Source organism: Tachysurus vachellii, chromosome 16, assembly GCF_030014155.1.
Source record: "Tachysurus vachellii isolate PV-2020 chromosome 16, HZAU_Pvac_v1, whole genome shotgun sequence".
Lineage (NCBI taxonomy): Eukaryota > Metazoa > Chordata > Actinopteri > Siluriformes > Bagridae > Tachysurus > Tachysurus vachellii.
In genome coordinates this window covers 9471012-9496054 of record NC_083475.1, presented here as the reverse complement: position 1 = coordinate 9496054, position 25043 = coordinate 9471012, and the positions used below count along the sequence as shown (strand labels likewise).

The following is a 25043-nucleotide window of genomic DNA, read 5'->3' as shown; positions in this document are numbered from 1 at the left end:
TAGACGGTAGTGTGGCGTAGTGTGGTTACTGTGTCTTGCTTCTTTTCACGCTTTATTTATTTATAACTAATGTTCTTTTCCTTTTGACTCTTTATATACCCTCTCTGTTCTTTCTGTCCTTCTCTCTGATTGTCTAAATGATCAATTTCTCCCTGTCTTTCTCTCTCCGTCTGTCAGATATGGAGTGTGGAGAAGAGGAACTGGACTTTAACTGGGATGAGTATCTGGAAGAAACAGGAGCCACAGCAGCTGCACACACCTCATTCAAACATGTAAGTTCTGACTAGTGCACAGCACAGAAAGCACTATGCTGCTTAGCCATTCAAACAAACACACACGTGCATGCACACACGCACGAACGCACACACACAAGTCAGATTAAGGAGGTGAGAAAGGTCGGCTGAATTTGGAAACCAGTCTCAGTGTAATCCAGGATCAGATCAAAACACACACTGCAGCCGTCAGTTCTGTGTTCACTAGATCTTGTCAGACAAAGGAAGTACATTTTTTATTCAGTCTTTGATTACTTTTCATTTATCAAAAAAAGCTGCATTTTAATAATTGAAATGTTGGAGGACTAATGTGCGGTTGACCTAAAGTTTTAAACTGACCCGGTTTTAGTCAGGAATGACTTAACAAATTCACAGGATTCTTCTATGCCTTGGGTTAGAGGTTTTTCACAAAGGTTTCATACCCCCATTGACCTATTTATCAGGAACTAGTGCTCCTCTCTGCCAAATCTGTTTATAAAAACAACCAGTGTATCCATTACTGATCACATAATAGGCATGTTTCAGCATCATAAGCTGCAGCTTTAAGCATCTTTCGTTTGTCTTTTAATTGTGCAGCTCACAGTGGGTTTAATGGCTTTGAAATCCTTGGTGCCGCTCAGCTAATATAGTCATAGAAAGAGACAAAAATCGGTAGTCATGATTAAAGCATTATTTCTAAATGTTAATTTCTAAAAGAAAAAACAAAAGCAGAGATTGTGAGTGTTTCTCGTTATCTCATCTAAAGATCCAAATTCCCTCAATTTATTCAATCAATCATTCATTCATTCATTCATTAAATAATAAGTGCTCTATTCTTTTCAGGGTCACAGTGGATCTGAAGATTATTATCGAACTGAATTGTAGCTGCAGACTGATGTTAGCTACTTGTTACACATTGACAGGACTCGTACCTGTAACACGTAAAAAAGACGCACACGATTTTATAGATTTATAGGGATTTAAAGATTCAAGATTCATAGTCAAAGTCCAGAGCAATGGTGATTCCATGGGTAGGCAGCATAATGAAAGTCGAATCCATTATAAATCAAAGAACAATCAGAAATCGAGACAAAACTGACGTATATGCTGAATGATACTTCACAAAGACTTTACACAGATGAGTATTAACAGACATACTAACTAGGAACTAAAGTGAAAACAGATGGTACTATCAGGAGACACTCAAATGACAAGACTAGGGATGAAAAACGGTCACAGAAAGAGCATGTGCTACACACAGATAAAACTACTGCGCTCTGAGTGGATTCAGTACAGTTCCCATGTTGTTGTTGTATTAATGTCAGTTAGAACTCATTAGCACAGGAATGTGTGGCAGGTATGAAGAGGAACCTGTCTGATATTGCTGTAGCTGAAACATGTTGATGTTGAAACCATTAATTTACAGCGTGGCTTCCCGTAAAGATCACAGTGGCTAAGAAGTTTAACAATAGAAAAAAAAAGTCGCAGTAGTCTGCCTATTGTTTAATGTCTTAAACCTTTTTTGGTTCAGTGAGAATCTCATGCTTTGATCAGATTGTTGGGTACCTGTTTGCCATGCTTCATCATTTCAGTTCCACATCAGATAACAGCTGTCAAAATGACTGTGAAGTTCCTGCTCTGAACTCAAAGTGGAATATTTAAATGTGATTTTTTATGCCTTTTCTCTTGTGGGAGTAACCAGATTTTAAAAATGTCTAAACTTTACTTGTGGTTGAGATGCATGAAAAAGGGAAATCCAGTTCGGTTCTGAAAAGCCTGTAGATGCAAATGTCAAAATTTCACCACTTGAAGGGTTTTCCCAGGTCAGAACAGATACGACATAATTTCTGAGATCATACACTCATTTTAGGAATAAGATGAAACTGAAATATTTTGTTGGTTGTTCAGGTGGAACTGAGCTTGCAGAGCAGTTTCCAGGCTGGGATGAAGTTGGAGGTGGCCGATAGGAGTCATGCTGACACATACTGGGTGGCTACCATCATCACGACATGCGGCCAGCTGCTGTTGCTGCGCTACTGTGGCTACGGTGACGAGCGCAGCGCTGACTTCTGGTGTGACGTCATGACTGCAGAGCTGCATCCTGTGGGCTGGTGTGCGCAGAACAACAAACTGCTGCAGCCCCCTGAAGGTATCACACACACACATACAAAGACCAAATATTAATATGTGGGGGTTGAATAATTACACAAACAAGATATTTATGTTTTTTTTTATTTTTCCTTAAAATATTTCCCAACAAAAACACAAGGCCAATAATTGATTTTGTTTTAATGTTTTAACTAAAATATCCATCAGAATTCAATTTCAATGTACAATTTATAATTTGATAATATGAGAGAAGGTCAGGGGTCTGAATAGTTTTTCAAGGCACTGTATAGATATTCTCCCAGATACATGCATATTTACATAAACGGGATATTTATACATACACACAATATTTAAGCAATATTTTGTTGATAATTATATACAGCTTTTCTGTCTATATGGAGGTTTCTTAGCCTTAGCTGTGTGAAATTCGTTTATTTTGTTATTTCTCCATTTATACTCAATTTTAATATAGAAATATCTTTCTTAAATAAACTCACATTTGTCAGTAATCCTAATGGACCAATGACCTTCATCAGTTTGGATTGATTATTCTATAAATAATTTCCACTTTGTAAATTATTTTAATTTTAATATGGCTCACAGTAGAATGTACAAGATGTTAATCAAAATATTTAACAGCCAGAGCTGCTAACTAACCAATTAGACAGTGCCAAGCTCTCAAAAATGGTTCAGTATTCAATAAGAAAGTAAAATAAAATAGATAACAGTGATATATTTTTTAACATATATTTGTACTGGTTCTCAGTAAATGCTACAGACATTGGAAGCGGGAAAATGTTACTTAAGATAACACAGTAGGTATATACAGTAATAAGGTTGACATTTAGCTCAAGTGCAGATGATAATAATTAGGAGAGACGTCTCTATTTGAAATGTAGTAACTAGTAATTTAAGTAGGAAATGACATCGAATAAATAAATAAATAGATTTGTAGTAGCAATAATAATAATAATAATAATAATAATAATAATAAAGAAAATTGTATATCCCTATTCAGAAAGATTATAACAGTCACAATATATACAGTAGTGTATGATTATGTAACAATGAATCATAAAAAAAATCTTTTATACTCATCTATTTATGCTGTATAAATTATTATTATTATTATTATTATTATTATTATTATTATTATTATTATTATAACAACAACAATAATGATCAGAATAATTATAATAACTATTATTCTTATGGGGGGGCACGGTGGCTTAGTGGTTAGCACGTTCGCCTCACACCTCCAGGGTTGGGCGTTCGATTCCCGCCTCCGCCTTGTGTGTGTGGAGTTTGCATGTTCTCCCCGTGTCTCGGGGGTTTCCTCTGGGTACTCCGGTTTCCTCCCCAGGTCCAAAGACATGCATGGTAGGTTGATTGGCATCTCTGGAAAATTGTCCCTAGTGTGTGATTGCGTGAGTGAATGAATGAGTGTGTGTGTGTGTGTGTGTGCCCTGCGATGGGTTGGCACTCCGTCCAGGGTGTATCCTGCCTTGATGCCCAATGACGCCTGAGATAGACACAGGCTCCCCGTGACCTCAGGTAGTTCGGATAAGCGGTAGAAGATGAATGAATGAATGAATGAATATTATTATTATTATTATTATTATTATTATTATTATTATTATTATTATTAATTGCTTAATTTATTTAGTTGTTTATTTATTGCCAAAATGTCATATATCACTTAAATCGCTATGGTTACTACATAAATAATAAATAAATAAATAAATAAATAAATAAATAAATAGTGTATGTTTATATATGTACTTATTTTAGTTAAATTGGCTAAATTGGCACTGCTACCTAAAGAGAAAATAATTCTTTCATGTGAAATGACAATAAATGACCTTTGGTACACCTTTGAGAAATAAGAACGCACCTATCTGTGTATACAATAGAAAATAAAGAGTGCTCTATTTGCAGCACAGGGGCCAATATTGTAAACATTTCTGTGCTAAACTTTGTTGTTGTCATCAACCCTGTTACCCGTATGTCAGCTCTGTTATTGAGACATCTTCTGGTGTTGATATGATAAAAACACAAAACAAGATGAAATGTTTAGAGAAACTGGAGCTCAGGGAAGAATAATAAGGAAACTATTTAAAATGAAAGCAGCATCTTAATGTTCAACATAATGTTGGTAGTGTTACGTGGTGTAAACACTGATTAAGTAGTAATTAGTATTAAGATTATGTAACACTTAATATGCAACTTATAACTTAAAGTATAAACAATTCATGTAGATAAGATCGTGTAAGATGAATTTACAGATTAAATTTAATGTAGTGTTTGGTTACACATTAGTCTTTCTTGGAGAGTGGTGTATTTAGGCCTTTTGGTTAAATCTGAAGCTTCTTCATCAGGACTGGCTGTAGTTATTAGAAGGTTCAATTTGGGAAAATGTGAACGTAAAAAGCAAGCAGATGAATGCACCTTTCCAGTGATGCAACAATTGCCTGAACGTCGACAAACAGACTTTTAGACACAAAAGGTCTGTTTATTGATGCATTATCTGGAGTCAAAAAAATGGGAGTGTCTGTTAAGTAGAACTTGCTTTAGTCAAATCTAAATAAAATTTAACGTAATAGTTTATATGACATTAGAGGCCAATCGCTGTGTCATGACTTAATTTAGTTCTAGTTAGATTTTGATCTGCATATGAAGTTTAATTATTTTATTAGTTGATGGTGTTATAAAGCTTCCATATAGAGATAATAACACTCATTTAAATATAGGAACAGCATGTACCATAACGTATGTATTCATGCATGATGAGTATTGTTCAAGCAGTTTATTGTCTCTTCAGTGTTTGGGTTATTGACATTTACATTATTTGACATTGTGTATTTTATCAGCTCCCGTTTATGTACATAGTGAAGATGCCATAATCACAATATTTTTTTTCCGTGGATGTAATGTACATATCATATTTCATATCTAAACCTCACACGATGTCAGGCATGTGCATATATTTTTGTATTATATGATGTATTATTCATAATATTCAACAAGCTCAATATTACTGAGAACACTTAAATATTTTACCGTTTAAGAAGAGGCCACACAGGCATGCAGTAATCTTGTGTGGAAAAATGTCTTCTTATTTGGAAAACAGCACGGTTAAGGTTAGCTGAGGTTAATAAATAACTAGCGGTGGTGATCAATAATGTTTTTCAGTATTTTCATAAAATGTTAGACTTGTCTGGAGATGAATAAATACATAAACATATAGATTTAATATCAGCAAACACACAGTCAAAACACACAGATATGGCGTATAACGCACAACACTTTCCCATGACACAAGCTTTTTGGCGGTTCTGTTCACCACAGGATTGTTTCCTTTGTACCAAAGACAGATTAATATATAGAATAGAAATGCTTATGAGCTTCCAGTTGGGAGAATAATGAAGTGTCACTGAGCAATAATGATCAGTTGACTCATACAGATGAAAACTGGCTCTAATTTCTCCTACTACACACTCACTTTAGTTCATATCTGACTGCCATTTTCCATAAATTCAGTAAATGATGTTACTCAACATGACAGGTCTGGGACAAAGGAAACTCAGCACTTATGGTTCATTGCTTAAAACCGGTAGTTCAATTTCTGGATCCCAGCAAGTAATCGATGAAATGCGCATGTCTTGGCCATTGGCTCACGTATTGGTAATATTTTCTATTTAATGCATATGGTGATATCTTTGACAACATTCAGATGTTTAGTGTCAGTATTATTTATGCATTTAGTATTATGTAATAATGATGGCTACAGGTGACATTTGTCTATTAGCAGGCCTATCTTGCAGTGTCTTGTCTCCGTGCGTGTATTGGTGATTTTTGTGTGTGGGATTTTTTTCAGCAATATATGAAAGCCCTGTTTGTCTTCCTGAGAACAACGACAGCTTTAGAAACAAAAATAGAATAGAGAGGACTCAGCCTCAAATGGTACGGCGACAGAATGATGCCAGTGCGTGAGGATAAAGAGAGGAACTTGTAGATTTTGTTTTCATCATAACATTTTACAGATTTAATTAATTACCACAATAAATAATAAGCAACAGTGACCTTTTCTGCATATATTTAGAATAAATCAGTTAATAACAAAACTTATTACTTATTACGCATGTACTATGGATTGCATAACAGAGTACAGTACAGGAATTAATGAGTATGAATACAGCTGTGAAAATTCTCCAACTGGTGCAGTCTCTATGCGTTTCTCTTCTAGAGAAGGAGGTGTGGTCTCTGTGCTTTTCAACTGAGAATTTTATCCATAAATAATTCAGTCCTTAATATAAGCATAATGTCTCCAGTTAAGAGTCTGTCTCCTACAACATCCTGGTATATTAATGGTATTAGCAGCTTTCTTCGGTTACTGCAGTTTTATCTTCAGTAAGTGAAGTTCAGCTCAGTTGGATTCAGGTCAAGTGATTCACTTGGCCTTTAGAGAAAATTCTACTCCTTTGCCTTAAAAAATATTTGGTTGCTTTGAAAGTATGCTGCAGGTTATTGTGCATGTGGACTTTGCAATGCCAGTCCAAAGATTTTTGAAGTATTTAGCTGAATGTGAGTTGATGATGCAAGCTTATACGCTTCAGAATGAATCCTGCTGCTTTGTTATCATTCCCATCAGCAGTAAAGACCAGGGAAGCAGTTGTTACATGCCCTCGTGAGAGTGAGCTTCAGATCGTGAGCAGTTTCAATGAAATTAAATTCAATTTATTTGTATAGCAGTGTACTCAAAGCAGCTTTACAGAAGTATAGAAACAGGAGGGAAAAAAAAAATATATATGTATATTTATTTATATATATTTTTTTAAATAGAGACTGCACCAGTTAGAGAATTTTCACAGCTGTATTCATAATAAAAACCAATAAATGAATACATACATTTTAAAGTTTAAAATTAATTTTAAAGTATTAATTTTAAATTTTAAATACTAAATATCTATCGCTAGCCCTAACGAGCAGGCGGCAAGGAAAAACTCCCTGAAATGATATGAGGAAAAAACCTTAAGAACCAGGCTCAGAAAGGAACTCATCCTCATTTGTGTAACACCGGACAGTAATGTAAATGTAAATAATGTCATTTCTACAACAGTTTATAATAGTGCAACTGAGATCTCCTGAGGAACTAAAGGGTCAGCGCAAACTCTGAGTTCACCATGGACACAACACTAATTCCTTCTTGTCAAAGTCTTAAAATGATTGCTGATAAAGACCAGACCATACAGCTGACTCACGCAATATTGGTTCAAAGAAGGCATGACGGTCTCTGGGTGGCCACGGCCCCATTCACAACAATCCCATGTTCCTTTTCTATTCCATATTCTACTCTTCCCATCATTTTGGTCATATATATATATATATATATACGTATCAAGTCAAGTCAAGTCAAGAAGCTTTTATTGTCATTTCAACCATATATAGCTGTTGCAGTACATAGTGAAATGAGACAACGTTTCTCCAGGATCAAGGTGCTACATAGAAACAAAGACAGGGCTAAAGACTTGTAAGTAGTCTTAGCCACATAAAGTGCAACTGTGCAACCTGGTGCAAACAGTGCAGGACAAGACAAACAAGACAGACAAGACAGTGCAGGACAAAAGACAGTGCAGGACTAAAGACAGTGCAGGACCAGACAGTGCAGGACAAGACAGTGCAGGACAATGACAGTGCAGACACAAGTTACAAGACAATACAAAAAGTACAAAAAATGCAGTACACAAAAGACAATAAATAGTAAACAGTCACAGAAACAGCGCCGACCGACCAGTGTTAATACTGTATGTGTTAATATAGTATGTGCGAAATGGCTGAGATATTGTACAGTATGTGCAAAAACGTATATATGATGTGTAAAGGATGTTGTTACTTGTTTTAGATGTTTTTGGCAAACATTAATCTAGTGGTTCTGTTTTTGAGGCTTGGATCTTATTGTATACTTTCTGTTTTAACTCTGGTTAAGCATTCTATAGATTGTTGACTTTTGCACAGATACCGCTGGCACCTGGAGAATGTGCTTGATCCGGTGAAGTGTTGCGAAAGAGTTTTGTTATCTAGTGATGCTTAATGATCCTGATTCACTGTCTCTTGGACTTTATATTGAGATTTGTTTATTTTTTGTTTATTTGTTTATTTATATAGATTGAATGGTAATAGACGTAACATGCAAATGCTATACTTGATATCAAGTCAAAACATTTTATCTGCTTAGTTGTAAGTAGAATAATGAAGGAATAACACACCTAGCAATGGAAAAGCTGAGCAGAAAACTTTCCTATTACTTACATATTCGTTATTTAATTTCAACTCCAGTGTACTGTTATAATAACAGTTACACAACATTATGTCAGCTAAAATAACATTAACTTTCTCACTGTTTAAGTGTTTAATGACCTGAGTGTACACAAAGCTTATTATTGTGTCATCAGATTCTTACAGGTTTTCATAAATCTCATAAAACTCACAAACTGAAGTATGAGGTTCCCTTAACTCAGTGGCTATAAAATATACACAACTCTTACATCCAGTATTATGGATTTCTTCACTCTACCATTATGCCATTTTTACATACAAATGAATGAAAACACAACCTTTATGTCTGTATAAAGTCTGTATGAATAGGTTTATGATTACTTGTCATGTAGGGCTTGTGCATGTTTCCTGTTATTTTACAAATATTCGAATATAGTAATTATTACATGTAATTCTTATCTTATTTAAAAGCATTTACTTTACAGCATTGAAATATCACACAGAACTCTGCTATCATATTGCATGTAAAAATAGTGTGTGTGGGCAGGTGGACGTGTATGTGGGTATAGCTTCTGATAGTCATCTGTGTTCCTGTCTGTTTATTTCATAGATAACGTTTACCTCAGAACAGGTAAGCTGAGCTTCTCTCTCTCTCTCTCTCTCTCTCTCTCTCTCTCTCTCTCTCTCTCTCTCTCTCATAGATATGTGCACACAAACACACACACACACACACACTCACACACACACACACACACACACACTAAATGTCTTTTTCCTCTTTCACTCTCTCTCTCAATTAATCTCTTCATGGAGAAATAACAGGTTGTTGAATTGACACCTAGAGTTCATGTAAATTCACTACTTTAATTAGATTTCTAATTTTGTTTCTTTGTTGCTTTCATTCTGTTTAATTTCTTTTAAGTCTTTTTTTCAAGGCTTTCTTTCTTGCTCTCTCTCTCTCTCTCTCTCTCTCTCTCTCTCTCTCTCTCTCTCTCTCTCTCTCTCTCTCTCTCTCTCAGTTTATTGCTCTTTCTCTCTCATTTCTTTCCTCATTTTCTTTAAAGGAAGTGTCAGCAGTAGCCCACATACTTGGCCTGATACAGCGAGAGAGGGTTTGGGGTGTGAGTGAGTGTGTGTGTGTGGGTGTGTGGGTGTGTGGGGGGGGATGTTTTTTTTTTATTTGTTTTTCTATCTGCATGGGTGTGTATGAGTGAAAATTTGCATGCCTGCTTGTAGTTGAGGTTCACCTCATTAAAGTAGCTCAGAGGTCATATGAAAAGCGATTTCTTTGTCTGGCCGGTTCTACAGCACGCCCTCGAGTGTATCCTTGTGACACACACTCTCTCAGCTTTTTAAGAAGTGTAGTAGAATGTAGTAGAATGGAAAGATATATAATCTGAAACTTTGCAGTAAATATGTACAATTGTCTAAAATGTAGCTTATATGTGTGTGTGTGTGGGGGGGGGGGGGTTGGAAGTCCTACTCAAGTCTTGGATCAATACATCTACTGGTCAAGTGTAAAGAAAATAAGATTCTGGAATTGTTTCTGTGTTATTTGTAATTAATGAATTTGTAATATGAATTACATCAAACCACGCGAATGAAAAACTTTTCCACTTGTATTTATTCAGATTTTCTGGATCATTGTGATGTTGATATGATGGTGTAAGAGCCAACGCTAAATGTACAGCATGCGAAAGTGAAAGCTGTGCATCCCACCTGTGATGCGTTCAGTAGCACGACCGATATGTGTGCATTTTTTCTCGGCCTCTGACTGACAGTGTGCCTGGATTTAAACACCGGATAAAAAAGCTTATCATTTGCATGACTGAAGCATGCTTCATTAAATATTTCTGTGCAAATTGGGCTCATTGTTGGAAAAAAAATAAGTTAGTGGTATCAGTTATTATTTTACTTGGGGTCAAGGAGCCTATTTTTGTTGAAGTGCGATTACTTGATAAGAACATGAAATGAAATGACACTGTCGTGCCCGCTGCTTAACTGTTAACAACCTGCGGTTTCCATGGTGAGGAGTTCCACGTGTGGGTTATGATTTCTGTCTCATTGGTTTGTTGTCAGATTGTCTTCACCTGTTCTGTGTTTAGTATCTTTCTACATTTAGAAATACCCTATTTATTTTCTATGCATATATTTCCTTTTTATGTAGTGTTACCATCTATTATTACATATATGCCTGTGATCATGCTGACCGCCTTGGGTCTTGACCCTCACTAGACTTTTAGACTTTGATTCTTGCTTTGTGCTAAATAAATCACACGCTGTGTTTATACACTTGTGTCCTGCTTTTCAATGCATTTTATAGGGACAGGACTTATAGCTGTGTGAAGTCTGAAAATTACTGTTTTATTCATGGGCATGTGGTAAGTGAAGGTCTCAGGCGGTGGTATTGCATGCATATTTTTGACCCGAAAAAGGTATGAAAATCCCACTGAGCAGGTAGATTTCAAATGTCACACCCCCTTTTATGCTGCTGCTGCCATATCAGCACAGTGTATTAATATATGACCACAAAAATAGCAAACAAAATACAAAAGCGCTTGGCATCACACCATCATTAACCAGGAAATTATGCTTGCACTGCCGTGAAATTAAAAGCCTAAATAGAACATCTTTAAGTAGCTAAAATTCAAATGAAACTTTTGTAGGAATTCAGAGAAAAGAAGATCTTATAATAATTTTTTTGGCTGTGAAGTTTTTATTGCCTTTTTAAAGTTCCCAGTAACATTTTAAAGTAAAAGCTTTTACATTTTACATTACGGGTCCTGTAGCACATGTTACATTAGACTTAGCTACCAAATACTAAAAGCATTATATAGAATATTATATTTCACATGTTGTATAACAGAACAAATTTCTCCGATTGAAATCCACAGTTTCAGACAGGTTAAAGCACCGTATCGGCTACAACAGTATTTTGATGGCATTTTCATCAGTACAAGCTGTTTCTCAAAAGATATTTATTTCTTTATCACATGAGAGAGAAAGTGAAGTGGTCTTCCAGCAAATGGTGTATTGTAGCAAATCAATATTTGTGGATTTCAGTGTACAAGTCTATGATGGGCTCGTGTGCAACATGTATGCTGTCTATTAGCCCGTGTTCATGGATTGCCTTAAAATTACTGGCCTCCTTTAAAATGTCTTAAAAATGCAGGTATGTACAGCTTAATTATTAAAATGGAAGAAGCATGTCTTGCTGACTGACTGTAATATCGTGCTGTTTGGTCATTGAACTCAAACTGGTTTGGGCGAATAGCACAGCCTGCCTGCATGGCTCCTTTGAAGGCCCTGACACGGCACTGAGCGAAACCTAGTGCAGCCTGGCTCGTATCAGCTCACATGGCAGGTTCAGTACAATACAGTGTTTTAATTAGAGCTTTTTTATTGTATCCCCTGTATATTCCTCTCCTTCAGCACATTGCATTGCCCTTTGCATAGCTGTATGTAGCATCTGTACCATGTTTATTCTGCCCTTATTATGTCTTCTATACATTTTGTTTTTCATAATTCTGTGTCTTGCTCTCAGTTTATGTATGTACTAGAAGCTTCATGTACTAAATCAAATTTCTCTGTGTGTGTGTGTGTGTGGATGCGGGGGGCAGTTTGGGCGAGCACACTTGGCAATAAAGTTTCTTTTTCCTCCTCTTTTTGTTGTTCATCTTCTTAATTTTCTTCTTGTTATTTTACTTCTTGCTTTTTATGTTGTTGGTCCTTCTTCTTCTTCTTCTTCTTCTTCTTCTTCTTCCTCTTCTTCTTCTTCTTCCTCTTCTTCTTCTTCTTCTCAATGGAATCATTAGACCACAGGATTTTAATGTTATTTTGCCCAGCTGCATAGCTTCACTGGTGGTGAATATCTGTGTGGGTTGTAAAAAAAAATGTTTATTGAACACTGCATTCTTCATCTGTAAGGCCTGGGCTATTTTTTGTTTCCTTTATGATTATTTGGGATCTCTGAGCATTTGATCTCTAGTTGTATATTCTAACACTATTTCAGTCTTTATTCGGAATGGTGCCGAGACAAAAATGAAAAGAGCCCACAAAAGTCTTGAGCCGGCCCTCGCCGTTGTACATAAAAGTGACTAAAATACATTTCTAATCTTTTGGCACTGGAAGGTTGCACCAGAGCCAAGCAGAGATTACGGACTAAGAATTACAGTGTGTAATTACAGTGTAGAGGACCTTATTAGCTGAGATTGTGATGAATGTGTAGAGATGTGTACTAACAAAAAACAGCTAACTAATGCAGGTACTGTATAGAGGTGCAAGCGGCAATAACAGAAAGAGGCAAAATACAAGCCAAGTTTATTTAATCTAGTCATAGGAAACATTTTAGAATTCATATTTATTGCCAATATTTTTGATGCATTATGGCCGCATTTTAAAGCAATGAAAGCTGTAGTTTGCTGCAAAGAAAAAATGAAATTCACATGCTCATAGTTTGTTAAACTGGCCAATATCTTGTGCCACTGTGTTTGTGTTTGTGTGTGCACGCATGGTGTATTATTCTGAGCTAATGTGATAAAGTGATCATGTTCTACTTAAGCGTGCAAATCACAAAGCCTAACCAGAATGCTTAGCTGCTGGGGAAGGCAGGGGGTTGTTGGCATGGTAACAACCACACACTCCCACCGCCTTGCTGCTTAAGTGATTTGCTCGCACACACACATGTGCTGGGGTGATTACAAGCTGAGTGACACTGTGGCATTCTGGGACAGGAAGTCACACGCATACAAAGCCTCAAATTCTCGTTACTGTATGTGGTGCGTCATGTAAAGGATTTTTTAATGCATGTGAAAAATGCCTTCTTTCAGCCTTACAGATGGCGTTTAAACCCGGTATTCCTTATTATATTCTTGGAATGAAATCTTGTTTATGTTTTAAACATATGTATTTTTTTCCAGTCCCTTTCCCAACTCACAATCATTTATTTAGCAAAAGATTTCAATAAGAAAATAATATATTATGATGAAATCTCCTGCACGTCAGTCCTTATAAATGTGAGTAATTCAGCATATTGATGTAATCCACAGCAAGAAATGTCTGCTGTATTTCATACATTTAAGCCTTTTACCAGCTTATTAGCTTAACCTCAGCCTTCCAAGCAAAGTGTGTTTGTGAATGTAGAGCTTTTCTCAGCTGCAGCTTTAAATGATTATCTCATGAACCGCCTTTACAAATTAAAATCTGTCATTGGGCTTTTACTAGTCTTAGACCTGTTTGGAACATTTTTGCTAATAAACAATGCCTAAAGTTATTATTCCTGGACTTTACAGCCACAGAATACAAAATTAAATTCAAATTGACATTAATTCTATTAGACTGATTACTATAATCAATAAATAATTTTATCATGACAGAAACTGGGCAGTTGAAGATAAAAAAAAGATTTTCCCAGTGTTTACTCACTGTAGCCTAAGAGTCCTGTTCATTTCTGACAGGAGAGGAAACCAATGGGATCTTCTGCTGTTGTCGCTCATCCACCTCAAGGATCATAATGTTATGCATTTTTAAATACTTTTCTGACCACCACAGTTGTAAACAGTGATTATTTCAGTTACTGTATCCTTCCTGTCAGCTCGAACCAGTCTCTTCATTCTCTTCTGTCCTCACGTATCAACAAGACTTAGACAACACACACAGAACTGTTGTTAAATGTGGGATGTGGTAGCTCAGTGGTTAGGGTGTTTGACTACTGATCTGAAGGTCATTGGTTCGAATCCCAGGTCCACCAAGTTGCCACTGCAGGGCAAGGCCCTTAACCCTCGATTGTTCAGGTGTATAAACTGAAAAAAATGTAAGTCACTCTGGATAAGAGTGTCTGCTAAATGCTGTAAATGTAAACTGCTATTGACTGGGTGTTTTTTTTTGTCTTGCACACATTTTTGTGTAAACTCTAAAGATTGTTGGTTGTAAAAATCCAAAAGATGAGCAGTTTGAAATAATCAAACCAGTCTAGGGTAGACTGTGTGTCAGTCTGTCAGTCTGTGAGACGGAAGCTCTTGACGTGTATTGCATGTGATTTTATTCGTCCCTGCTGCTGCTACATAACTGGCTGATTCTTGGTTAATTACAAGCATGTGCAGGTGCACAGGTGTTCCTCATAAAGTGAGCAGTGAGCAGATAGAAAGTGACAGTAGTGTATTTCGGTTAGAATAGGCGGTGTAGGAAGAATGCCACATAGTACACAACACTTGCAGAGAAACAGGATCATCATCTGTGTTTTATCAAGTTTCATCATCCGTGCAAGCAAAGTGCTTCTAAGACTATAGTGGCTTTTAGTGCTCCTATAAAATGTCCTGTTTCTCTGGAGGTGTTGTGTTTTCTGCACTCAGTATTAAACTGTTTTGAAACAAAATTTATTCTGAACGCTTTCCTTGAAATGGCAAATCTGATCATTTCAAAGTGATTAAAAAAAGGTTTTATACCTTAAAAACTGTGGTTCTCCTCAAGGAACTTCTAGTAGTTGGTTTAAGCACCTGTGCTTTTCCATAATGAATATTCAAATAAGAATGACGTCTAAGCATTGTGCAAGGTGAAAGGTTATGCATTTTAAAGCCAGTCCAGGTCAAAAGTCGGAAGGGGAGAAGAAAATCAAAATCAAACTAAATATGATGCGGGTTTAAAATTGGCTTGAAGAGAAATGCTGGAAGTGGAAGTGGGGGTGGAGGCAGTAGTCATGGTGACAGAAGCTATAGGCCAATGGCTCACTGCCAATCAAAACTAAACAAGTGGTAGGGGTATACAGATTAAATTGAGCGTTGAGAGCTTATTGAGGGTTTGATGACTGCTGTAAACTACATGTATGAAAACTAGATCTTTTTTTGGCCCGGAAGAAATTAGTCAGAGAGACAGGACGGAGCGAGACATTTAATGTTTTTATTATTGAAGGTTTCCACTGTAAAATGACAGATTTGAAATGTTTTTGTTCTTGCAAATTCATGCATAATGCACAAAATATTTAGGGGGGTGGGGGGGGGGGGGTGGGGATGGGTGGGGTTAAATTGTTGAGTTTTTCCAGAGCAACATCAGAAGTCATCATGACAAATTAAGTCCACTCATTGTTCCTGCTTCCTCTTCCTCTTGTATTTGTTTACCAGCGCATTCTCTCAGGGCACACCCTGTAAATACTGTCATATGATACTAGGAGTTCATATGTGGAGAAACAATGTGTTTATCTCCCCAGACTGTTGCTCATGAGAGATGAATGTGAGCGTGTGTTAGCGTTAAGTATTGTTGGGTACAATTTGAGTGATCAGTTTCAAATCTTGTATCAATATTAAATCCTATTAATTTTCCCAAGGTTTAGATGTGAATTTTTCCCAAAGTGTTATATGTGTATTTGGTTTGCATATTTCTCGCTCACTTACTCCCTTTCCTGTTAGGGCAGTTGTGGATCAAGTGCTTAAGGCTCTCTGGTGTTAACTGGAAGTCAGAGTTCAGGTCCCAGCACTGCCAGACTGCCACTGTAGGACCTTTGAGTTAGGGCCTTACCCTCTGCTCCAGGGTGCTTGCTGTATGATAGCTGACCATGTGCACTGACCCCAACTCTCTAAGCTGGAATATGAAAAGAAATGAATTTCACTGTGCTGTAATGTATATGTGACAATAATTAAGGCTCATTATTGTTATTATGGTTCCTAATCAGAGATATCGACTGTGACTGTCTTGCATATTTGCTCACTAAATAGGACTTATTAGAAATTGTAGCAGTTAAGCACAACTACATTAAAAAGATGACTTTTATACTGTGGATGAAATCCCCAAAAGCCAAGTCAGGAAAACAAAGGTCCTTGGTTAAAGAGCATTAGAAAAGTTTACTAAAGTTTACTTTGTCATGAGGACAGATTCTTGACTATGGGCCATATTCAGAGTTTAGTTGAATACTTAGGAGTGAATAATGGAATTGGACACTCTGGGATTCTGACCTCTGACATACTTGGACAGTGTCCTTGGACTTTGTTTAGTATTGTATCAATTCAATTCAGTTTTATTTATAAAGCACATTTAAAATCAGCCTGAGCTGGCCAAAGTGCTGTACATGGAGTTAAAAGAAAAGGAAAAAACAGAACATAAATATAAGTATCAAGCAAGGAAACAAAACGCAAGTGCCAGTTGCTGGATTTAGCGAATGTTGGGTGAGCTGGGGAGCAATGATGCTAAAGCTAAATATGCTCGAAGGAGACACTAACTGCCCTCTTCTGTATAAATTAGATCACAGACATTAACAAATGACTAGAATTATTCTAATAGACAGACCGATTAATGCTATAGTTACAACCTGGTTATGGTCTTTTGGACTCCAGGGCATACATGGATTTAAGCCTCTCCACTTAAATGCTTTTACCTTTACATCAATGAGGAACGCATTGTCAAATGTGTTTTAGTAAGTACAGTGTTTTGTATAGCGTGTATAGCGAGTGTTTGCCGTGTATTCTCTACACTCTACCATTCTGTGGTCGCAAGTACAATAGTCTTTGTAATTAGCTGGGGGAACAACATCAGACCAGTCCAGGCAAAGAAGCTGAATGAGATAATCAGGAAAGCTGTTCTAATTGAGAAAGGACTGGAAACCCTGTGGGTGCTGATGGAAAGGCAGAAGGCGGATAAAATTAAAAAATATAAAATATAAAATCAAGGATAATGGCAAAGCGTGCTTCTCTAGTATACTTTGGCAACCTTGCTTTAACAGAAAAAATACAAGAAGACATGCTTTCCTTCTCTACTGTCAACAGTGAGGTTGGGGAACCAAGTGGACACTGGAGAAGATTTTTGCATACACAGCTACTACAATGCATGCTGCACAACAACATTTTACACACTATCCGAACACATTTTTGCACTACCACTATCATTTTATTTATGACTTGACTTTTCACTTTTGACTAATGTACACACACTGCCCCAACACACAACTCATCATCCAACCTGTAATATATGTTGTGTACTTAATCTGTACAGAAACGTTTGTAAATAACATAGTTATTCATATGTATATTTTATTTTTTTCTTTTTATTTTTTGTGGTGTATTGTGAGTTTACTGTGCACTGTTAAAGCCTTGTGAATTGTTAAGTCTTAGTCCTCCCTCTTGTGTGGCGGCAAATTTCCAGTCGGGGATTAATAAAGTATATTTCTTTACTGTACTGTACTGTACTGTACTGTACTCTACGTGGGTCACTGCATTATTATGAACAGCCTGTGTGCTCTGAGTTGTCAGTACTATTGGCTGTAAAACATTTACAAGCTGGTTATTTCAGCATGATACAAGAAAGCAGTTCATCATTCTTCTATGCCATGTCTGCAAGACTGAGCATCGCAGGGGTCAGGATCAGGACAGGATCAGGATTATCGAACTCTGCATTTAAAAGTGTCATGGTAATGATTTTTAATTTGCAACAGCTGCCTTGAGCTTGACAGTCTGTAGTTTGGGAATGATCCACCCATGCTGCCCATGGTGATTATCGTGTGCTATTGAGTGTTAGAGGTTGAAGCAGAAGGAAAAGTGAGCTGATTTACGGGTTTGCAGCTGTTTGAGTGGCTGAAACACGTTGTGCAATCATGCGAACGAGAGTCATGCATGCGTTACGTGTTAAGGACACGTCCCTTGATGTTTGATTATACTGAAATGTATCCCCACTCACACAAATGCACATAAACTCTTTGGGTTCTACTACTTTTCGCAGTAACTGAGTCAGATGTTTTAACTTTGCATCTCTTTCACAGCTATTAAAGAGAAGTACAGCGACTGGACTGAGTTTTTGGTCAAGGAACTCACAGGCTCACGAACAGCACCAGCTAACCTGCTTGAAGGGGTGTGTATACGTGGAGGCTTAATATAAACATTACTTAGGATATACAGAAGATATACAGTACATATATAGAGTGAAAGATTTAAAAAAAGATTATTCCTGTTTTTTTTTCCTGAAATTAATTTTTAATTAAGTCAAAAAAGTCGTTTCATATTTGAAACAAAACCTGTTTTAGGACATTGTCATTTTAGGTTTTATTAATTCAGAAAAACGCTGCCAAAATAACGGTAAATAATCTGCAACAAACTGTATTTTAAGTGCAGTAAATGTACACAATAATAAATCTGTCTACCTTATTGCATTAATTAAGGATGTACCAATTAATCACCATAGGCACATGTGCTGTGGTGATGTGACAATAAAAGTGACTTGACTTGACTTGAATTATTAAAACGCACTCATATGGATAAAGTAACTCAGCTGAATTCATTTCTCCAACTGAAAGCACAGAAGCTCGTGTCATATTATATTATAATATAATATACAATATAGTATATTATAATCAGAGTTATAGTCCTGATTAGATCTCATTTTCTGATTTGTTCTTGCTGTGCCATCTCCTACATCAAAGAATCCTTTGTATTTGCTAAAGATAGTACAATGAAGTAGAATTGAATGCATCCCTTTAAAATTGGTCCTTTTATGAAGCTTGCACTTGACCCATCAAGCAACAGTCAGTATAATAAGCTCCACTACTTCCTGAGCTACATGAAAGTATCAGTGCTGAAGCAGGAACTAGCCTATGAACTAAAATCAGTTTTTCTAAATTTATTTACCTATATAAGATTAAATAACTAATAATTATAGATAGAAATATTGAAATAATAAATATTGATAAAACTTTTAGAAAATCCTGCAGGTCAGTAGCACGTGTTTTTGTTTTCTCTTGCAGCCTTTGAGGGGTAAGAACACTGTGGATCTAATGGTGCCCGGGTGTGTGTTAGAGATCCGTGATGCCAGCGAGCCGTTTATATACTGGCCAGTGCGAGTGCAGCGAAACGTCGGTGGACGTCTTTGGCTCAGCTATGTGGGATTTGAAGAGCCTGCCTTCAACATATGGATTTTTTACCTTGACGTCAGGCTTCGTCCGCTGGGCTGGGCCAAAGAGAACTGTCTCAAAATGGAACCACCAAAAGGTAAGAATATTTATAGTTTACCACCTCAAAGTCTATCATTTTCAAATAATAACACAAGTGTTATTCCTCTTATACCACAGCAATTTTTCAAAGCTAATATGTTTTAAAATGATTTTAAAAAAAAAAAACACCTTACATTTATAACACCCGTAAACAGTCGCTCCCTCGAACGGACCTCTCTTTTTCTCTCTTAAAATAAATACGCTAAAAAAGTTCAGCTTGTCATCTTCAGCCACAAAAGATTTTTAGTATTTAAAATCGTGTCGGATCAGATTTTGTAGCTGAGCATGTGAGCTGAGCTGAGCATGTACACCTGTAGGGAAATAAGCCATAGATTATCGACTGATTTTAAAGCATGCATACATTTCCCTGGAATATCATTCGTTGATATTTAGCGTCTCAAGACAAATGCTCACGGAGTCTAGGTGTAAAGTACACATGCTGCACAAATGAATAGTTATGTGCTGAGGTTTATTGTTTCTTAACCTCATTACTCAATCGATAATAGCTTTCATGTATTTGGCTCATCCACTTGCAGTAATTACAGTAAATACAATGCAGTTAGTTTGGGTAATAATATACCGTACAGTAGTTTATGGGTACTATGGGAATTGTAACTAATAGCCCTTTAGTGTTAGACTGTGAACTTTTATTAGATTAGCGTTTCCCTGTTCCATTCCCACCATGCACAATCCTTTAGTTTGTCTCTTGCTCTGTTGAAATAAACACTATAGCACATTACATTCTAACTGAAGGGGGAAAATCAGTTTGCTGTGACTCTGTACATTCAGAGAAAATCACCAAAAGCACCGTGAGTGTGCATGTGTGTGTATGTGTTTGTGTCTTTGTGCATGTGCTGTGAGTGGGTGGGTGTGGGAGTGAGTCATTCTCTTGTTTTTCTGAAAAACAGATCCTTATTCATCTTCTCTATAACTGTGACCAAAATCTTGGATAATATTAGATATGCACCTTATGTACTGTAATATATCATAGATTTAAGGAATAAAACCCAACTGTCACAGGAATGGAAGTAATTACAGTGCTTTTACCCTCACAAAGTTGAATATTTACCTATAACAACAAGTCCAGCAGTGTTTTATTCCTGATACATGAACAGAATTTACCAGTGATAACTATTTTTTTATTTATTAAAGAATATTTTATAGTGTATAGTTATGTATAGTTACAAGCTAAGAAAAAAGTTCCTGTTATTGCTTATATTATAAGGGCTATAAACAGTCTTTCGCTCACCGGGGTCTCTCTTTTACCCTTACTTATAGTTAATTAGATAAAAGGAACAAAAGAGAACACAACTTGTTATGTTAATGAGGTTGTAGGAGGTTGGAGACCCGTGTGGTGAAGCTTTTCCTATAGCTGTCACAAAGCACTGACGTCTGAGTCTTCTTCAATAACAGTACATTTTTTTAAACCTTTTATAAATAATGTCAGGTGTTCACTATGCGAATGAACTGTTACTATAGAAAAAATAAAGGCTTCTGATCAGAGAAATCAAAAGCTCTGAGGTCTAAAATATACTATTAATGATGGGGTGATAGAAAAATAGATTAAGCACAGTAGTAGATGTACAGTGTTGTTCTCTTTTCCTCTGCAGAATTGCGTGACCTGAGGAGCAGTACAGAGTGGATTGAGGCTATAGAGACAGCCACGTCTGAAGCCCTGGATAGACCCCTGCCTCTGGAGGTCTTTAAGGTAGCTGAGCATGTACACTTGTAGGGAAATAAGCCATAGATTATCGTCTGATTTTTTTTTTTGTTTCAGAATCTTGAATGAGAATTTAATCATTTTAAAACATTGTCAAAGCCTCCTTTTTTTTTATATATAGGACCGTGATTGCCATAAATGCAGAGGTTCAATACACATCAAGCAACATTTAATTAAAAGTCACACAGTCCACAATCAAGTCATTATCCACAAAACAAGCATTAACTGACTGAACACTCTGCTGGCTCATCAAATCTCTTGTACTTGTATCTCGCCGTCAGAAAGCTCTGCAAAACGTTATTTCTGTAGCTGGGATCAAATCTGTACACATGCTAGATATATTTGGAATCCCCTGGAATATCCTCCTCTCAGATTTACTCATGCCATAATGCAAGATCTTGCTGCTTTAGTGTCCTGGCTTTGTATTGGCTACATTTACAAACAGCTTAATATTCTGTTCATTAGCTATTAACGTGTTTGGTTCACTTAGCACTCCATGCACAAAAAAGTGCCAATAAGAAAACATAGTTTATGTTACAGATCTGTTTAAAATAATGTTGTGGTTGGATGGGTGGGAAGATAGGCATCGAAATAACATGCTGAGGCAGATGCAGGATGGGAACTGGCAGGCATTCAGCCTGGATGCAGAACATGTACACATTTATATATGTATATATATATATATATATATATATATATATATATATATATATATATATATATATATATATATATATAAATATATATAGTGCTTTTACATTGGTATATTTTTTCATCATGCAGCACATTCTTGATTCTGAATGAAAATAATAATAATAATAATACTTATTATTATTATTTTATTATTATTATCATTATTCCAAACTTGTTGCAAACAAGTAAAATAATAATTTAATTTAATTGTATTTTATTTTGTTTTAAATTAAATTAAATTAATAACACATTAACCTGACTCAAGCTTCTTGAACATAACTTTGGTTGACATTTTACACAAACATAAATATTCTGAATATTTGTGCACGTCATATCGACCATGGTTAATTGCGCACTAGTGGTGGTGTCAGCATTAGTCTCTAATCATTCAGAATATAAATTCTTTTAGATTTGCCTGTCATTGTGGCCTCAATGCATGTTTTGTTAGTTGCTCTGGTTAAGTGTCTGTTAAATGACTAATAGCTAAATTATAAAAAAGACAGCACATGAGTGAGTAATTCAGAGTAACAGTGGTAAAACCTGACTAACAAGGTGTACTGTACAGTATACTCTATATATCCAAAGTGTAATGAACAACAGATGAACATAACAATGAAGACTTGGGAGACACAAGGGAAAAGGCATCTGGGAGCTGTTAGTGGTCAGGTGGAGGGAGAAGCAATGAGGAAATGACAGGAAATACATCACAGCATTAAACGAAACGAACGCATCAGGCATGAAAAATGAACGTGTGTATGTTCATGTGTGTGTGTTACAGGATCATGCCGATTTGCGTAAACACTCATTCAAAACGGGGATGAAGCTGGAGATGGTATCACCACAAGAACCCTTCCACATCTGCCCTGTTTCGGTTACTAAAGTGAGCACGCACACACACACACACATAGTAAAATTTATAATACATTCCAAAACATTCAAATGCATTCAAATATTAATCTTTGGGGTGCCCCAAAAGTCTCCATAAACAATCCTCCTACACACAGAGTCATCAGTCCCAGGCATCATGAACTCGTGTTCACACATCTGGTGTTTTGCATGTAATTCTATGTCCATCACAACCTTGCAACATCTTCCTGACCCAGTCATAAGAAGGATTTTTGCTACTGTCTTACTTTGTCACAGGCATTCTAAAAAAAAGCTATATAATATGCAGAGATGTTTTTGTTAAAATTGTTCATTTTCCCTATTTATGGAGTCTCTTTAGATTCCCTGTGTACTTTAACACTATCTCAGATGAAACGTTATATTTATCTCTATTCTAAGGTGCATTACATAATTTTTTTTTTACCTTTTTACCCTCATGACACAAGGTAAAATGAAATCAGTGTAAATGCTGTAAATTCTGTAAACAGTCAACCTGTTATACCTAATTTGACAGCCGATCTCTTCCTCCGTATGCTTCGCGAACAATTTTACACCGCATACCTTGAGATTTCGACCACAAGGGTCAACACCAAACCAACTTCATCCTGTCCATATAAACTTGAATAGGCTTTGAATGAAATATGATCATTCACATAGTAATCAGGTTTGCTGTAACAGAACTGAATAACCAAGACCTTCTATCCTTTCCGTCTGTGTTTCTCATAAATCTCCTAGGTATATAATGAGTACTACTTCCAGGTCACTGTAGACGACCTGAGCGGTGAAGCCCCACCCTGCTCGGTGCTGTGTCATGCCGATTCTCCAGGCATCCTGCCAATCCAGTGGTGTTTGAAGAATGGTGTTAGTCTGCAGAGGCCTAGGGGTGAGTCCACACTGCCATTTAGCCCAGATTAATTGCTGGTGAATTTATTCTTGTTGTTCAAATGTGAGTGTGTGTGCAATTCTCTGTCTCTGTATAAACCTAACACCCCCCCCCCCCTCCCCCTAAGCTTTTTTGGCATGACCATATACATGTAAAGTATTGACAAACCATTATGGCAAAGAGAAGAACTCTTAATAACAAACCAATTACTTATAAGGTTGAGTTTCCATAGAAACATTATGAACATATAGAAATTATAATATCTCTCTCTCTCTCTCTCTCTCTCTCTCTCTCTCTCTCTCTCTCTCTCAGGTTTCCAGTCTCAGGACTTTGACTGGGCAGACTATCTAAAGCACACGGGTACTGAGGCTGCCCCAGATGCCTGTTTCCCCAATGTAAGAACACTCTCTGACACACACACACACACACAGAGCTGTTGCTTTATCACTTACACCAACTTGTATCTATATTCGATTAACAGGTTCATCAAACTTACAGCTTCACCCCATTTTGTTAGCTGCCTCAATCCTACACTAGAGACATGTAGTAGTATATTAGTGATATGTGTGTGTGTGTGTCTGAGTTTTATTTTCATCTAGACTTTGGGGATTATATAAAGATGCTTGAGGATTTCCCCTTTTACTGGCCCACAGTGCACCTCTGTGTACTTCTATTTATACATTCTTCTTCATCAAATCCGACCTCTGACAATACACTAGATCTTATTCTGTTAGCTCGGTGGAGAGTTTTTGCTTTCAGTTCTTACACTTGAGCACAGTTTTTATTTACACTCTTCATGCCTGGTCATTTTTCCACGAGTGCTTTCCCAGGAAACAATTTTCAAATGTGTCGTGCGTGGGATTGTTATGAACGTGTAGGCTTAGTGTTTTTCGATTTTTTAATTAGAATTATTTGCCAATTCCTCTAAACTGTTATTGTGTTTCTCTTGTATCTGATTCAGGATGAGTAATTAAGTCTTGCCAGAAATCATTTTGTTTTGATACTGCTATTAATTCCATCCTCTCCTGTATGTGTGTGTGTGTGTGTGTGTGTGTGTGTGTGTGTAGGCGTCACAGAGTCGGGGCTTCCATAAGGACACATGGTTGGAAGCTGTAAATCCACTTCAGCCAGCTGAAATCAATGTTGCACGCATCACTCAGGTTAAAGGTCGGCTACTCTGGCTACGATATGAAGGTGAGAGACGTGTGTGTGTGTGTGTGTGTGTGTGTGTGTGTGTATGTGTATGTGTGTGTCATTCTCTAT

At 36.7% G+C, this 25043-nt stretch overlaps 1 protein-coding gene across 4 annotated transcripts in view; it reads left to right on the top strand.

Moving 5' to 3' along the window:
- sfmbt2 (Scm like with four mbt domains 2) overlaps positions 1-25043 on the top strand; it is a 52484-nt gene that overhangs the window by 15837 nt on the left and 11604 nt on the right. For 3 of the 4 annotated variants that reach the window (XM_060889044.1, XM_060889046.1, XM_060889047.1), the window contains exons 3-12: positions 178-272; positions 2160-2400; positions 9247-9267; positions 18376-18464; positions 19354-19597; positions 21210-21307; positions 22791-22892; positions 23633-23780; positions 24093-24175; positions 24848-24974. In XM_060889044.1, coding sequence (XP_060745027.1) covers positions 178-272; positions 2160-2400; positions 9247-9267; positions 18376-18464; positions 19354-19597; positions 21210-21307; positions 22791-22892; positions 23633-23780; positions 24093-24175; positions 24848-24974 — 1248 coding nt within the window. The remainder of the gene's footprint in view (positions 1-177; positions 273-2159; positions 2401-9246; positions 9268-18375; positions 18465-19353; positions 19598-21209; positions 21308-22790; positions 22893-23632; positions 23781-24092; positions 24176-24847; positions 24975-25043) is intronic. The other variant, XM_060889045.1, reaches the window with a different exon arrangement.